General features: G+C 38.5%; 1 protein-coding gene across 1 annotated transcript in view; it reads right to left on the minus strand.

Annotated features, from left to right (window-relative positions):
• The window catches only part of LOC127650873 (tubulointerstitial nephritis antigen-like), a 44,995-nt gene that overhangs the window by 17,729 nt on the left and 8,733 nt on the right, over positions 1 to 18,533 (minus strand). Inside the window, exons 3-5 of the mRNA XM_052136506.1 lie at positions 15,310 to 15,376; positions 4,125 to 4,217; positions 3,765 to 3,879 (exon numbers count right to left, since the gene is read on the minus strand). Coding sequence (XP_051992466.1) covers positions 3,765 to 3,879; positions 4,125 to 4,217; positions 15,310 to 15,376 — 275 coding nt within the window. The remainder of the gene's footprint in view (positions 1 to 3,764; positions 3,880 to 4,124; positions 4,218 to 15,309; positions 15,377 to 18,533) is intronic.

Below are 18,533 nucleotides of genomic sequence, written 5' to 3' on the forward strand. Positions count from 1 at the left end.
ACCTCCGCTACCGGGTAAAATGGTAAATGGTCTGCACTTAAATAGCACTTTTTTAACCTTAGAGGTTACCAAAGCACTTTACACTGTGTCCCATTCACCAATTCACACACACATTCACTCACATTCATATCATACACCAATGAAGGCAGAGCTGCCATGCAAAGCACTAGCCTGCCATTGGGAGCAACTTGGGGTTCAGTGTCTTGCCCAAGGACACTTCGGCATGTGGAGTCGTGTTGGCCGGGAATCAAACCGCCAACCCTGCAATTAGCAGCCGACCGCTCTACCACCTGAGCCACAGCCACCCCAGTTCATACACCTACGAGAGCCCCAAATTTTGTATTACAACAGAATTACACAAAAGAAGATAATCTATAAAACAAACTCCAGCCAATAGGCATAATAAACAAAAATAATGTGTAGATTCATCCACAACACTGTCTGAAGGTGTGTTCCTCCACAAAACAAACTCCAGCCGCTAGCGGAACCAGAACCAAAAAAAAAAGGCCATTCAGTTTCCTCGGACAGTCAACTGAATGTTCAGTGAGCCAGCCCAATCGACTGCTAAATGAGTGCAACAAAGACCCAATCACTCCAATGTCCTGCAAGAAATACTGTACAAAACAAACTCATAAGGCATAAGCACAAAGAATGTGCAGATTCATCCACAACACTGTCCCGAAGGTGTGCTACTACACGAAACAAACTCCAGCCGCTAGGTGGAACCAGCCTAAAAAGAAATAAAAAAGAAGCTCAGCTTCCTCGGACGGTCAAGTGGATGTTCAATGAGTCGGTCCACTTCGCAATATTAGCACCACAAAATAACTTACCCAGTCCATTGACTTCGAAGGACATCACTTGCTGGGGACATGTAAATACTTTATAGCCATCCTTAGCATCTATTCTCAATTTGGCCGGGAACATCAGTGCAAAAGCGACCTTCCGTTGATGTAGGAGTTTCTTGCATTCCTTGAATCGATCATGTTTTTCTTTTGTCGAATTGTCAAAGTCTAGGAACAAGAAAATGCTGTGGTTCTTCAAAGAAAACATTCTTTACTCCTCACCTCATGTAAAACGAGATCTTTATCAGATGATCTTAGAAATTTGGCCAGGATTGATCGGGGCCTGTCTCCCTCGGCGGATCACAGAGCCAAAACCCAGTGAGCTCGCTCGATTTCCATCTTATGGTCTGTTACGTTGAGCCGACTCGAAAAGAGCCCATCCAGGAATTTCACCATATCCCGACCTTCTTCATCCTCAGAAATTCTAACAATTCGGATGTTATTTCGCCGGTTACGATTCTTCAAGTCCTCCAACTTCTCCCAGACATGCTCCAAATCCACCTTGGTCACTGGTGGATTAGCAACTAATTCCCTCTCCGATTAATCCATTTATCATTCCATTTCTCGACATCCCCCACTCCTGAAACCATCTCAGAGAATTATGTCTACATGGCAGTGACTGATAGAAATATTACTGCAAGATTCTCCAAGTCAGCAATGACTTTCGTCAGCATTGCCGACATGTTCAACAATTCTCACCAAATTTCCTTTACTTCTCCGGCCAAATCACTCAGGGCCTCCAGGGGGGTGTCAGCTTGAGCACATAAGTGTCTTTTAATGTCTCCAGAGCCCAAGAATTTTGAATTCTTTGACATATTGTCTTCCTAGATCAGTTAACCATCAGGGTGTATCGAATCTAACCAGTTTATGATATAAAAAGTATTAAAACTAGCAAGGTGTGCAGAGCTCATTGTTCACACATCAGAACCTTGCATGGCGTCACTTGACTAAAAATTCAAGCTTTTGAGTGGTCGTGTAATTGTGATTTGTTGATTGTTTAGGGTTTCAGAAATATTCAAGTGGAATAGACAGACGTTTGAGACTGCTTACATTTTACAACTCAACCAGTAATGTGACTTTGAATTTGAATAATCCCAATAGTCAGTCATATTCCCCTCATATCTATAACTCTATACAAAGCCCTTTTTTAAATTCTCACCCTACAGTTTTATTAGGCTTGAATAAAGAATTAATTTACACTTTCTCTTATGAAAAAAAAAATATGCAACAGGCTTCTGTGCACCTCTCCCTCTTTGCTAATTCACATCTGCTCCTGCTGTCGTCCTACATTTCAGACTTTGATATTTTCATGATTCTCCCTGACAACTACCAGATTTGCACCTGTGGAATTGCAGTTGCTTGTCAAGTGACCTGCACTGCAGTGGTAAACTGTGGTGGTTAAAGGGCTCTATGAAATCCTGAACTCTTGATATGTGTGAGGACCTTTTCAATTAGATTTTTTGCTAATTTTTCCATCCACCAGGCAGACATTTATATTCTGAAATAAAAATGTAAAACAAATACAATTTGTAAGTAATCGAATTATCATCCTTTGTACTCAACATGTAATATCAATGGTAAAAGAACTGTACCACCTCTAAGTGGTGCTCTTTTCAGATGCAATGCTATTTTAAACAGCTTGAGTTTAATATAACAAACATGCTGGCAATTTTCGTGCTGATAATCAAAAGGCAGGTGGTGTATATCTACTGTACCATTTTTTTAATTTATTTTTTGACCTGATCAAAATCATTGTTAGGAATTGTCTACCAAAACAGAAGGGGTAAGGCTAGTCTGCAGTATTTATGATTAACCTTACAATATGTAAAAACAATAGACTATGATATGTCATTTATATGGCTAATAAACGAGGGCCACTCGCTGGCATGCACGTTGTGGAGTGAATGTAAGTGTGTTAGGACAGAAGGTAAGCATAAAGGTTTTTATGGGGCTTTTGTGGTACTTGACTCTAGTGCCACAAATGGGTGGAGGATGTGGGCTGAAGAGAAAAGGGAAGAGGGAGGAAGATAGTGGTATGAGCCCCTATCTAGTTGGGAAAGTGCCCCTTTCTCTCTCTCTCTCTCTCTCTCTCTCTCTCTCTCTCTCTCTCTCTCTCTCTCTCTCTCACACACACACACTCCTTCATTTCTAGAATTCTTTGATTGTGAGATGGGCTCTTATGTAACATGTTGGTGTATAACAGTGGTTCTCAACCCTGTACCTAGAGGCCCCCCAACACTGCACATTTTTTGTATATCTCCTTTTCTGACCCACCCAATTCAGGTCTTGGAGTCTCCACTAATGAGCTGATGAGTTCAATCAGATGTGTTTGATTAGGGAGATATCCAAAACGAGTATTGTTTTGGGGCTCCAGCAACAGGGTTGAGAACCACTTTCTACAGATAAAGATTGAAAGCCTCAGTGAGCCGCATAAAATAACACACAGCCAAAACAGGATGCAAGATCAACTGACCATCCAAATGCTCTCATTCACTGTACCACACTGCACTCCAAGCAGCTGATGCATTACAGAGATCAAACAACAGCTTGATTTCCTAATCCTGACACTTATTCTTGCTTTGATGATCCCCAAGGGCATTCTGAATTACACTGAAGACTATTATGGTGAAAAGTGTGAGAAAGGATCATCAGACAGCCGTCATTGAGCATAAACATTAGATGCACAAAGAGATAATCTCATCCGTAACTGTCTCTTACATGCCATTTAGGGCTCTGAACCCCTCCCCATTAAAAAAGCAATTTTTGTTTTGGGTGTTGGTCCCCAGCAAGACTTCTTCAGTCAACCAGCCTCACCAAAAAACCCATGCTGTTTGACATGGCCAACAGCTAAACCAGCACCAAACAAGCATATTCCAACCTGGACCAGCATGGCATTTCATATTGCCTGCAGATGAATCTCACCTGGATTTCATTCATATTCATAATGGTCCGTGAGGGGCGCTGTGTGCCCAGACGGAACCGCAGACCTTCGTCAAGGGTCATACCCCAGAACTGACTGTAGTTAGCTGCCCTCCAGCTGGACAGATAAAGAGAGAGAGAGAGAGAGAGAGAGAGAGAGAGAGAGAGAGAGAGAGAGAGAGAGAGAGAGAGCGGCATAAGCTTTACTAAATGCACTTATCATATATTTAACACCTGTATTGGCACACTCTATTTTGAGTGTCAGTTATTGTCTGCTAATTATAGAGTATGAGATAACTGCAAGTAAGTTTTCTAAATGGATACCAGTAGGTATCAGGGAATGAGTGAATGCCTGGCACTTACCCATATCCTCTCCTGTTGATTTCCTGGATCATGTCATCTTCTATCAGACAGGCATGATGCTCACATTCCCAACGCCCATTCTGACCACATGTACTGCAGGAGATTAATAAAAGACTGTCAGTGAACAGAGCCAAACACTTCGGCATTTTCCAAGCCCCATTTTTGCACCCTTGAAGGGCACTGCGGGAAGGGTACACCATTCGAAGGGTAGTTCCAAACGAAAGTGAAAAATTATATTTTTTCATGAAGGGCTCTTCCACAAGACTTTTAGCAAAGACTTTAAATTCATACAGTAACGCTATGTTCCCTTCAGAGAGCCCACATCAAGAGCTCTGTTCTTCGGAGTGAGAAGGGCATAGGGATGATCACTTTCGATTGGAATAGCACAAATCCCTGTGTTTAAAACCTTCAATGAACTTTCCTTTAAAGACCCCTTGAAATGGAGAATGAAGTTTTTTTCCCTTATCCAACATATCAAACGGCAAGTGTTTAAATCGGGGGGAGGGATATTCGTTCGCTAGAGAGCATTTAATTGGACATTTCTTTGTAGTACAAGATGAGTCATTCATATTTTAGATCAGTTTTCATGGAAGAGAAAGACTGTCCATTTTAAATGTGTACTGCTACTGTAATAAAGATGAATCATCAATGTTTAGGAGAACATTAGCATATTGGATGGCTTCCAATCTAACACAGACTAAAAGCACAAAACTCCAATTTTGAGTTCCTGTGGTTTTTAACATTGCAGTACTGATTGAAATAACATTTAGATTATTTAAAAACATAATAAACAATGTCTGTTTATATAAGTACTGTAAAATAGAGAACAAAAATGTAGACAAAGGTCAGACAACAAGAAAGAGTAAAAGTGAAACAGCTCAGCGGAATTCTAAATTCGAGAGAGAGAGAGAGAGAGAGGGAGAGAGAGAGTAGAGGGACTAGGACTGTGAGCCTTTTAAGGCAGCTCTTGAAGAAATTTCCATTTTTAGTCAGTCTGTGTGAGGTGAGATGGTTTAGGCCTAGCATTTGAGAGGAACATGTGAACGTTGATTAGAGGAAGAGCAGAAAGGCTTTAAAGTCACAAGTCATTACTATGAATGGGGAGGAGTCACGTGGTGGAGAAAATGACACAGCACACTCTGTGGTACACTCGGTGCTGCTGTAAATATTATTATGCAGAACCTTTATGCCATATACAGCATTATAACACTGTACAGCTCCTGGATGCTGATTGGTCATCAAAGCATTTCAGCTGTGCTAAAATTCACAATACTTACTGTACACAATACAACTATGACAATTGTGACTTTATTTCTCACAACTGCAACTTAATATCTCGCAACTGTGTCTATTTCTCTTAATTGTGAATTTATATTTCACGAATGGGGCGGCTGTTGCTCAGTTGGTAGAGCGGGTCGGCCACTAATCGCAGGGTTGGCGGTTCGATTCCTGGCCCACACAAATCCATATGCTGAAGTGTCCTTGGGCAAGACACTGAACCCCAAATTGCTCCCAATGGCAGGCTAGCGCCTTGCATGGTAGTCCTGCCACCACTGCTGTATGAGTGTGAGTGTGAATGGGTGAATGGGACACAGTGTAAAGTGCTTTGGTAACCTTTAATGTTAAAAAAGGCGCTATATAAGTGCAGACCATTTACAACTGCGACTTTATTTGTCCTAATTGTGACTTTGTATCTTGCAATTCACAGAAGCCTGACAAGCCAAAATGTGCCCAAAACCCCACTAAATCCAGCCAATAGACAAGCCTGAGAGACCATCTGAGACCAGTAAAATAAGCTAAGGATGATTGAAGCTGTATTTTCAGCAGGTAACCAGGTGTGTGTGTGTGATAGAGAAATGATTATGCTTTAACACCAGCACTACACATCACTATGCTGACTGAGGGGGAGATCCTACAGGAGCCAGAGGGTCTGCTGCTGCTACATGCCAAACGTACAGTGAGGACTAAACTCAGGAAATCTCAGGATTACAGAGGTGAATGCAAACCAGGAGGGAACAACAACTCCACAGGGACAGCAGCCAGTATTTCATCAACCTCCTCCACCACAGGAAGCAAAACACTAACTGCAGTTTGGGAGAATGTGAAAGAGATTGGTATAAAATGAGAACTGAAGAGAGGGGAGATAATGTGGAAATGGCTCGAGGAGCCAATCTTGTGTTTGGGTGTGATTACACAAAGCACTGTCAAGCCAAACAACCAGATAAAATCAAATCACATCAACAACAGACTCAGTCAGACATACAAACAGAGAAACGAGAAACATAGACAAGCCTTCCATTTCATGCATGTCCAGTATGCTATTTTACATGCCGAGTTTGCCTGAAGAAAATTTACTCACATTACAATTTCTTCTGATCCAAGTTGTAGTCATGATGTGAATTATTTTTATATATGAAGCCAAAATTATCTTTTGTTTTAAATACATTGCTTGATGAGTGCGGTGGACATATCAGGATTCAATCCTTTTTAAAAGTCCTTTTTTAAAGTGTGTAATTTCTCTACCACTGAACAGATTTGCAAAAACAAACATGGTCTGCTGTTGATCGAATAATCAGAAAGTCCCACCCAAAACTCATGACATTGGTTGAGTCAATGTTGTTGAGTCGGCCTGAACAGGCTGCTCAAAAGAAAATAAAGCACCACAGAGACACAGTCTTTACATTTTTCGAGAAAATGTACCTACAATTGGCTTACTTATAGTTGCCCCTGCATATTAAGTTGGGATAGGAATACGTATTTTAACACAGAAAAAGTTACACACTTCAGCTTTAAATGGTCAATAGCCTTTAGTTTACATCACAGCCATGAATCATGATTTGCTACTTGCTAGTCGGTTGAAGCTGATATCAGGGGGAGGAAAATTGTCATTCTAGAGAGCCTCCGATTGGACAAGATGAGTCATCAATATTTTTTATCAAGTTTCTCAGAATAGAAAGAATGTACATTTTAAATATATATATACATGCTGAAGGGAATTTGCCAGAATTTACAAGTACACTGGCATATAGACGGCCTCAAAACAAATAGATGTAGACATACTGTAAATCTGCAAATGCATGGGTTAAAAGTGAAAAATTCAAAGTGATAAATGATGTAGTTCTCAGAAATTGAGAGGTAAGTCTGACTCTGAACACTTAATTATTAAGATTTTATCAATCTGACCCTGTACCTAGTCACTTGTGAGAAATAGAAGAATAGGAGGGGGGAGAGAGACTGAAAACAGCACAGAGATGCACCAGAAAGCAATAAGCAGCCAAACAATACAACTGCTATTATATAACATTCAGGATCCCACCTATGCTCACACTAAAGAAGGTGTTAATCTGGCTGTGAAGGATATAAATTATATATTTGAGAAATCAGCAAAACAGTCAAAATTGAAAACAAAAACTAGACAATATTACTGTTATCGAAGCCACAAAGAATGAGGGAAGGATGACATTGGGACAGGGTGCTTTTAGTCACAAACTTTGGGTTAACACAGTCACAACTGGCACTGTAATTTCTAGAACTCCACAAACTCTTTAGCATCACAGGCTCCTAGTCACAGCCTCTTAATCGTCACACAGTCTTTATCACAATTGTTTAACATCACAACTCAGTAGCTTCACCGTGAGTCTCTCATGCCAGACTTTCTCTCCCTCTCTGCTGGTGGCTGCTTATATGCCGCTTGCCCCATACTCACTGGAATTAGAGACATGTGTTAGACATAATCTAGCTCAGGTGCAAGAACCCTTACTGCTTTCTCTCTCTGGATGGACACTTGACCACACCCCCACTGCCACAATTACATAGCAAAAATGACAAAGATTGGTTTGATCAAGTTTGTCAGGAAATTTGAGGAAAAACTCAGAATGCTATCTAATAAAAACATAAAGTTAAATATAACACAGAGATTTGCCTTTACTGTTAAATATTAAAACAATAAAAGCATACAGTCAGAACCAAAAAATTGGAACAACCTGAAATAAAAAACTGACCAGGAAGCATTGGCAATCCAAATTGGAGAAATATGGGAAACCAATTTCCAAAAACAATTTAATAAAGTAGAAACTGGCACAGATTGTAAGCAAAATCAAATAACTAAACAATTGGAAGTATTAGAATTGGCAATCAAAGATAATCAAAACCAATTAGACTTTCCTATTACTTATTAACTTAAAGAGAAATTTTTTATTCTAAATCCCCAAAAAGCATCTGCACCTGATAGGATATTGAATGAAATGTTAAAATATACCACCACAAAATTCCAATCAGCCATTCTAAAATGATTCAATGTGATTCTGAGTTTAGGTTACTTCCCTGACCTCGGGAATCAAGGACTGGTAACACCCGTCTTTAAAAATGGAGATAAAGTTGACCTGAATAATTACAGGCATTTCTGTGAATAGCAACCTAATGAAAATATTTTGTAGTATAATTAATTAGACTTCATCACAACACACAATGTCTTGAGCAGAAGTCAAATTGGATTTATTCCAAATTACCATACATCTGACCATATTTACACATTACAAATCTTAACTGAAAAACATATACATACATATATATATATATATATATGTGTGTATGTATTTATTTTTTTTGCATGCTTTATTGACTTTAAAAAAGCATTTCATTCAATCTATTTTACAAACTTATTGAAAGTGGCACAGGAGGGAAAATCTATGACCTCATTAAATCAATATACACTGAAAGCAAATGTGGCATCAAAATTAGAACAAAAAGAACAAGATTTCTTTCCCAAGAGCGTGGAGGAATGCTTTTTAAGGCCAACATTGTTTCGACAAACTAACAAACAGTCTGGAGCGATCTACAGCCCCTGGTCTCACTCTACACGACTCATAAATCAAATGCCTGCTGTACGCAGATTACCTGGTTCTGTTGTCTCCCACTGAACAGGGTCTACAGCAGAACCTGGACCTGCTATAGCAATACTGTCAGACCTGACAGTTAACCTCAATAAAACTAAAATCATGACCTTCCAAAAAAGATCTAGATCCCAGGGAATGCTATGAATATTCACTTTAGGAAATAACCAAATAACACAAACATCACACTAAAATTACCTATGACAAAAAAAATCACTTAAACTGGAAACTTGAACGCCTCAGTGAATGTACTGAGGGCCTGAATGAAAGCTCGCATGGACATCTATGCCATACAAAAGACAATATCCTATAGAGCAGGGGTCGGGAACCTATGACTCACGAGCCACAAGTGGCTCTTTGTTAAAAATCAAGTGGCTCGCCGGGTCTCTCACCATTCTCCAATACACGATCGTTTAAAAATTTTTCTAGAGATACTTTTCCAACAGAAAGCATGGGTGCGATTGCAAAGCTTGAAGTCAATGACACTGTTTTGATTTCCTTTCTCCCGAATTTTACAGCCTACTTCTAGTGAACAAGATTTGAAAAGAACACCCACCAAATGCGGAGTATTTTGCTGATGTACCAGTCACTGTGGAAAGCGACCTGTAAGACTTGTCGGAGATATATAACAAGAAATTAGACACAAAGATACGCATTTGACGAAACGTGATAATATTTTGAAGACCAGACGAAAGAAAAGCCGCCGATTCACGTCTGATTTGATGTGTGCAATGAAAGTGAGTGTGTGCTTATCCAACACACGAACATTCATGAGTTCTGGGCCTCGTTTCTAATAACTATTGATCTTAGCTGTTAAGAGCATTTACTACGAGCGATTTTATGAACGTTCGTTATTTTTTATGTGCAACCAGGGTGTGATATAGCACCCGCAAAATGCGCCGAGACTCAATCCAGTTTGCGAGATCCTCTCCAAATGCATTTCATGCATGAGTAATTTTACTCATCTACCTGCAAAACGCGTCTCGGAGTGACACATGACAAGAAATGCTGATGTGTTTGAAGAAACACACTTTATTATATTTTTAAGAACAAACAAAAGCCGTCAATCTTCGTGTCTGATTCACTGTTCAGAGGCGTGCAACAGCACCCTGTCTTGTAATACAAGCGCATGTAAAGCGTTATCACTCCTTATTCTCTGTTTCATTCAACTGAAAACTGTTTGCAAGAATAATGTCGTCTATGAGAATGCTGCACATGATCTCTGATCATCTCGTGAGGTGCTGCGAGTTTAGTTCGCTCTTACACATTGTGAACGCAAATCTGCAGGTTCAGTAATATATACAGGTATCTTTGTATTAAATAAACAAAGACGAAAGTGATTAAATCATAAAGTAATACAAGACACGTTCGCCTTGAACCTAAAATTGAGTTGTATTTTTCTTCTTTAGGCAGCATAAATGACCAAAACGGAATATAAACACTTTTGATAAGAACACATTTGGCAGCATTTTTTGGGAACACAATTTTTTAGGCTTATTTATTATGTTGATTATTATAACTATCTTTACATTTACAGTTGTCTTTAGTTCTTAAGTTATATGCTAGTAATTTTCACCTGTTGCTGCATACTGATACTTGCATGATGGCAAATGTTTGGATTTGGGGAGGTGGTTATATATTATATTTTTTTATCCCTTTGTTATTTGTATTGCTTTTTCGTTTAGTTTAAAGTGCAATTTGAATTTAGAAATGTCTTTTGTTCAAGTCTTTCATGTTTCAATAAATTAATACAATTTTGAAAAAGCAAAATAAATAAAGCAAAAATATTCACCGACCTTGGGGATTATAATCGGATATTGATATTTTAAATGTGATTATCATTAATCACCATGATATTATTATCAGCAGCCCAAAAGAGAAACACAACTTTTCATGAAAATTCATTTTATGGAGACCCGTACAAACATGTGTACTCAATTCCATATTGCAACATGTTACCTATTAATATTTGTATATTTGTTTGTTTTTGAGTAGACTATGGTCAAAATATTTAGTAAAATAGTAAATGATTAGTTTGTGGTATGGCTCTTTTGAAAAAATTCATCAACCAAAAATGTAAAAATTGTCTCCTTAGTGAAAAAAGGTTCCCGACCCCTGCTATAGAGATACCTACTAGAATTTGGTTAAAAAAATAAAATAATCAGTGATTGAGCCAATTGCCCTGTATGGCAGTGAGCTGTGGGGTCCACTGACAAAAACAAATCAAGAATTCACCAAATGGGAAAACATCCAATTGAGACCCTGCATGCAGAATTCTGTACACCGGCACATAACAAATAATGCACGAAGGGAAGAATTAGGCAAATATCCACTAATTATAAAAACACAAAAAGGGGCAACCAAATTCTGGAAACATCTAAATCTCAGTGACCTGCACTCGTACAATTATAAAGCCCTAGAATACTAACAGTTGAGCAAAGAAACCAATCCCCTCTCTCATCTGGTCTGGAGCTTTGGTCCTGATGCATCACCAACATCTACTAACCCTCATCTAGAGACCTGGACCAGAACAATACTGCTAAACGAATTAGTTACAGCCAAATTATAGCACAAATAAAACAGAATTATATCACTTATTGGGAAACTCAAATACAATAACAGAGAAAAATGTAATGCCATCTGGCCCTAAAAAGAGAATACACCATGGCAGACTATCTGTACACAGTGACAGACAAAAAAATGTGAGCCACCATAACAAGGTACAGACTCAGTGGACACAACCTCACTACAGAAAGATTGTGTCCACACTGTGATCAAAACAAATTTCACAAAATACACAGCCATCCGGGAAATTAAACATATTGACAGGACATTTGGACATTTAACAAGCAATAAAATACTGCTCTTCTTATTAGGTGAATACAAGGACTGCTGTGTGATAGCAGCATAAAATGTGTCTGTCTGCCACAAAATGAGGGAAAGTAAGTGACCAGACACAATTCTGTATCTCCAACATACTTTACTTTGTCTCTTTATTATAGTTTTTTAGTAATATAAAATTTTACCTTTACTTGCAACTTTAAACTTGTGCAAATTCATTTCACATGATACATTTTATCTTATTTGTCAAGAATACATTATATATAGAATATATTATATATATTTAGTCTTTTTTATTTGTTTCGCATTGTCTTTGTATCGCACTGTTTTAATTGTATGCAGTTCAGCTGTAAACGCTCTGAATCTGAACCTGAGAGAGTGTGCGAGAGAGAGAAACTTGTATGTGATTTGTTTTGGGTTTTTTTTTTGTCTGTTGGTAGCTTATAAATAATGTACCCATGGACTTCTTTGTAAATCACAGTCAAGATTTTAGGTTAAAATGTATATGCATGTACAATGGAAAGTAAATATTTTAAGATTTGGTTATGATTTCTTTTTCTAAGACAAATCATTTAATTTCTTTTTATCATTTGTTCCAATTTATTTGACTATTTTTAATCATCTTATGGCCTTCACTAGTTCATTTTTCATGTGAACTATATGCATAATGTTACCAATTTGGAAATATAAAGCTTTTCACAAGCACGCAAGAAAGAAAGTGTGTTTTAAACCGTTTGTAAGGTGACTTTTACTGAAGAGACATGTGAGATCGTTCTCCACTTATGCACAATTTTCACAGCAGAGATCAGCTTGAGGTTATGTAGCTCACATAAAGAACTCAAGTCAACATGATGTTGTTGCACAAATAACTGCAATGCCTCTTAAAGCAAAACAAATATTCATTCAATCACCAATAAACAGATATCACCAAAGTATATAGTAGATTGTTTACTAATTTATATTCTATATTCAATTGTAAAATGGATTTTATGGAAATAAAATAATGATTTCCTTTTTGTTGGTCATTAACTGAGAATGTATCCACTAAGTCCTCAAACAGCATGAAAGGGAATCTGCTGCTCATGGCTTGTGGGAAGGATTAGATTGATTTTCTATGGAGAGAGCTAATCCTATTAGCATGGGGTCTTATGTAAAGGGAGAGAGAAACAAAGGTTAGTCAAATATTATGGACATATGTATTTGTGCTGTACATGATCCTGCCGTGTGTTTGTACTGTTCACACTGTCAGCGTAATGAGGGCGCTAAAGGTGAAGCAGATGTTAAGAACACTGGTAGCCCTTTTTATCTACATGGTTCGGGTGCGGATTCCTGGGCCGGTGTGAATACTCAAACTGTTCCACACATTTTCACTGCACAAAAGGCCGTTCCGGGGCCGAAAACCTGGTTCCGCACCAGCCCCAAAAGCTTGCTGGTCTCTACGCAGAGACCGATTACGTCAGGGGATGAAGGGCGGGATAATGTTTCATCACCATGGAAAAGTTTTCCCAAACAACAACAGTAGCTACTGTCTGCAGCAAGGAGTACTTCTTTGCTCTATAACAACAATAAAAAAAAAAACACAACATTATCAGACATTAAAAGCGTTCACGTAACAGGATGAAATGAGTGCTCTACTTGAAATATGGTATTTACGAATATTCAAGATAAACTAGAGAGATCGCAAAGGATGTTCAAGAATGAAGATACAGCACGAAAATGATGCACACCGCCTTCAATAGGACAATTGACCAAATCATAAACAAATTGAAAAACTCTTAAGGGAGTACAGGGACCATAAGAAGGACATAAGCAAAAGTGACAGTGGATGGAGCAACAATGTTTTGGACTTGGACACCAACCAGTCTGCTAACTAACCGGGGCATTAAATTCAGCCAGTAACACTTGTGATAAACAGTGAATCGCTACACTGTTATCCTCTTATTTTGTGCATTGTTTTATTCTGTAAGGGGATTTTTGACCAGCTACTCACTAAGTTTGGAATATCACGGCTATCTGTTAAGTAAAACAGTGGGATTCTCAATCAATACTATTATATGCAATGGCAAAAATCCAAATACAACCATCTGCTACACCATTGTTAATAATGATTCCACTGTAACAGTTTACAGAAGTTAAGCCATAGTTCATACAATATAATGTAATCACAGTACATGTCGTCTTTAGTGTAGATGTGATCTCTGACAATCTTGCTGAGCAATGTAATAACAATGGATTGCATTAATCCATATGTTGAAATATGTCCTCAAAGAGTAAAAGCTGTATACAAAAATACTGTGATATACCATGTTTGTTTATGTTTGAGGTAGTCACGTGAAACTACCAAGTAGAAAGTAACCCATACGTCACTGTTTGGCTCTCAGGTCAGTGGAAAAGCGTGGTCAGTTTACGATAGGCTCCAGATTGCCCCGGCCACGAAACAGCGGAGCACAGGCTCGGCACGAGAACTATCACAATTTCGATGGAAAAGGGCTATGGGAGAGGAGAAATGTGTGTAATCTTTTCAGGACCTGAGGGAACCCTACTGTCCTGCACAGTGTTGCAGTCCAATGAAGATGCTCTTGGTCTGTGGATAAATCCTGCAAACATACAGTACAGTATGTTTTGATATCGCACAGTGGTCTTGGATAGGGGCTTCCACAGTGCCCTTGGAAGGTCAAAGTGTTGTGAAAATACTGTTTGGAGTAGGGTTGTTGTGAACTTGTGAAGACATCAACACACTCCACATTACATTTAAATAAAGGCAAAAGCCCCATCTGTTTTTAAGTAAAATGTTCATAGAAATATAACAAATTAAATTAAAAGGTTTGCATGCAGCTTTCAGTTATTTCTTATTTAACCCTCCTGTTATGTCTGGTCATTTTTAACACATTTAGGAATTAAAGACAGAGAAAATCTACAAATCTTAATCTGTATTTTGTAAAAATGCAATTGAAATCTCACAAACAATAAATAAGCAATAACAATTATTAATGTAGCATTATAAAAGGAGTTGGGTTGTATATCTACTGTATTCTACCAGGTCTTTTTTAAACACAAAAAATAAAAACACAAAAATGAGGGGTTAAGTAAACATTGCTTCAGTTTTCCAAGTAGGCTAATTATTCAAGTAAACAGTCTGTAATCAATTAAGAGCTTTAACACTTAAGGAGTGTTTTTCTCAATGTTTGTTTGATTAATCTGAACAACACAGTAGACAGCAAGACCTAATGCACAGATCTGATATTGTAAAACAAATCCCATTTTTCTCACACCAGTTTACATTCACTTAAAACATATCTAATTATGTATTTAACATTAATATCTCATATAGACCAGAATTTGGGTCTCGTAACGTCTTTTTTACTGTTCACCTGATACCGAATTACAATGTCTTGTTTAGAGAACGAGTGAATAAGGATTTGTATATGGTTTTGGTTGGATTTCAAACTCACCATAAATTACAGTTCTCTCTGTAAGTTGCTCCTGAGTGAAACCTGCGACCATTCCTTTCACAAGAACCTGAAATCAATAAACAACAACAACTGATCATGAATCAGTCTGCAGTATGCCTAACACATGAAATAGGTTTTTAGGGGAAAAAGTAGGTAACAACTGCACACACAAACATATAGCAAACCTGAACATGTGGATTAAAATTTAAATCTTATATTAATGTCTGATATTGTCTGTTGAGCCACGTGCTACTGTAATCCAGCAGTGGAATGTTTTCTTGGCTTTCCTCTGCTTTCCCAGGGACTGCTGTTGTCATGCCTTGACGATCTTAATCAGAGATTGCCACATTGCCCGGCTGAAAGTGAAAAAGCCATCTTTCCTCTCCTTTCAATTCACTAGGGCTATTAGTAGGCTATACTAAGTATACACAAGAGAGGAATGTTTTGATGCTAATTTTAAAGAACCCCTTACATAAAAATCTACAGTTCTGGCAAACTTGCCGAAAATTTGCTGCAAATTTGCCATGCATTATTTTCACATTTAAATAAGCTTGTGATTCTCCACCTATGTTTGCAGCTCTACTCTGATAGTGGTGAACCTGTAGCAAACCTTTGTCAACAATGGACAATTTGCAGCAAGTTTGCAGCAAAGCTCATTTACATGTGAATATAATCAGTGGCGAATTTGCCATGAACACTCGATTTTTGTAAGGGACATGTTAGCTATAAAGGAGACCTTCATATCCTGTCACATAATCTCAAAATCATATCAATCATGTAAAACCATCATCTTAAAGATGAAGTGAGTAATTTCTGCACCACTAGCAACACTCAATGGAACTGGAATCTGTTTATTTGAGCCAGGGCATCAAGGTTTGGCTGGTTAGCATGAGTAGCTAGCCCCTGCTGATAGGAGCCACACTACCATTCTGTGGGCAAAAAGCTTGTTTGTTCCATATTGCAAACAAGCAACATATAAATTGATAATGACTTCAACTTTAGCCATAAACAAATCTAATTTCACTTGTGTTCATTTTGAAATTGATTAAACAACTGAAGAACAATAGGTACAGACTTTTGTAAAACTATTTCAAAAGTTATGAATGTTTGGAGGCAACAGTTCCCTCAACGTCTCTGAAATAATGGGAAGTGTGAACTATCAGCTGTTATTTTTACTCTATGTGAAAGTACACATTCCAGAGAAAACACTTACTGATTTCCTGACCCTCTCAGTCTGAGTAAGGGTGAACAGTGATCTGTGAAGTCATACCTGCCCTATAGACATAATTGTCCCTTGTTTAGCAAACATACATTGCACACATACCTGTTCTGATCCCTCCCTGCTCGCAGTCACCCTTTAACCCCTTTCCCTCTTTGTACATTTCAGGAATTCTTTCTACTGACCTCTCTTCATTGCTCTCTCTTTCCGTTCTCCTATTCTACTCGTCATGAGGAGCCCAATGTTCTCTTTTGATTATTATGTCCTCAATTGAACATTTTACACATAAGTGGTACAATATAACCACAGAGAGGTCCATGAACCAGGAGACCCTGTTCAAAAGACCAGCATTGCTTGTCAACAGCATATGTTGTTTTGGATGCTGGTCCTTATGGCGTAAAGGGGTCTCTGTCTAATAATGTATCGAAACCAGCAAGAATCGCTTGGTCAACAAACTTTACCTGAAAGACCATGCTGAGCCAGCATTTTTAGTTGGATGACAGCATGTTAATGCTGGTCCACCAGCATCAAACCAACACTAACCAGCATAACCCAACATAAACTTGGAAATTCTAAGCTGGTATTTTTAGCAAGGGAGGCAGAAAAATATTACCAGAGAAGAATGTGGACTTGGGATTTCCATTATATAAAAATAACTAACCATTAACCCAACTAACCCTAACTCAGTTCAACACTTGTATCTCAAACAACAGAGATATTCACAATGTGTGGGGGGATGGATATTTGTAAGATACTTTCTTGACTAAAGTTTCGCTAGTTGCTACATTCTCCATTATTTTTTTTTATTTTATATTTTTATTTTCTCCATTTTCTCCCCAATCTGGAATGCCCAATTCCCAATATACTCTCAGTCATCGTGGTGGCGTAGTGACTCACCTCATTCTGGGTGGTGGAGGACAAAACTAGTTGCGTCCGCATCTGAGACAGTACATCTTATCGCGTGGCTTGTTGAGTGCATTATCGTGGAGACATAGCATGTGGGGAGGCTTCATGCCATTCTCTGCTGCATCCACACACAACTCACCACTAGTCCCACCGAGAGCGAGACCACATTATGGTGTGACTCTACCCTCCCTAGCAACCGCGCCAATTTGGTTGCTTAGGAGATCTGGCTCAAGTCACTCAGCACACCCTGTATTCGAACTTGTGACACCAGGGGTGGTAGTCAGTGTCTTTAATTGACACTTTACCCTTTACTACCCATGCCCCCTACATTCGCCATCATTTACTATTGATTTGCCAGACCAACAATGCAGCCAGTCTAAAATTTCACACTCCATTTTGATGGTTGAAGAAGTGCATCATCCGGGTACACTTCATAGTTTACTCCATAGTTCCTGTTCCATACCCAAACCTAACTTGGTTACGTGCTGCTGGCATGAATTGAAATTTTGAAGGAGGAACAATGGCTAATTTGCGGTTGTGTTTAAGACAGTTCACATCTGAATGCTTCCAAAGGTTGTGGTAGGGTGAGCAAGAGACATTATAAATAATAATAAATGTAAAATGTCCATAAAAGGGGAAAATAAAGTATCCAGGGGGAATAATGTTCATAATAAAGTGGGAATCTTGCACTCTGGAATCACCATTCTGTGGGCAAAAATCTTGTTTTTTCCATTGCTGGCCACTCAAATGTTGCCATGTATTATGACAATATTGCAAAAAAGCAACATATAAATTGCTAATGACTGAAACCTGTTTGAAAACAAGTAAATTATTTTTGCAGTTCTGTTTGGTGTACCAGAAGTTACACTGGAAGTAATAAAATGTAACTTGTGTTCATTTTTAATCTGATTAAACAACTGAACAGAATGAGGCTTATTAATTATGCACCTCTTCTCGTTCTCCTGCCTAACTCCTGTCGTGAGCCTGGCTGAAGGGTGGCCCTAAAAGGTGGGGTGACGATGACGAGACGGGGGGGGTGGATCATTCCGCCACAAGGTGATCGTGACTGAATACAATATGAGTCAGATACGTCTGTGGT

The sequence above is a fragment of the Xyrauchen texanus genome, chromosome 10, assembly GCF_025860055.1.
Source record: "Xyrauchen texanus isolate HMW12.3.18 chromosome 10, RBS_HiC_50CHRs, whole genome shotgun sequence".
Lineage (NCBI taxonomy): Eukaryota > Metazoa > Chordata > Actinopteri > Cypriniformes > Catostomidae > Xyrauchen > Xyrauchen texanus.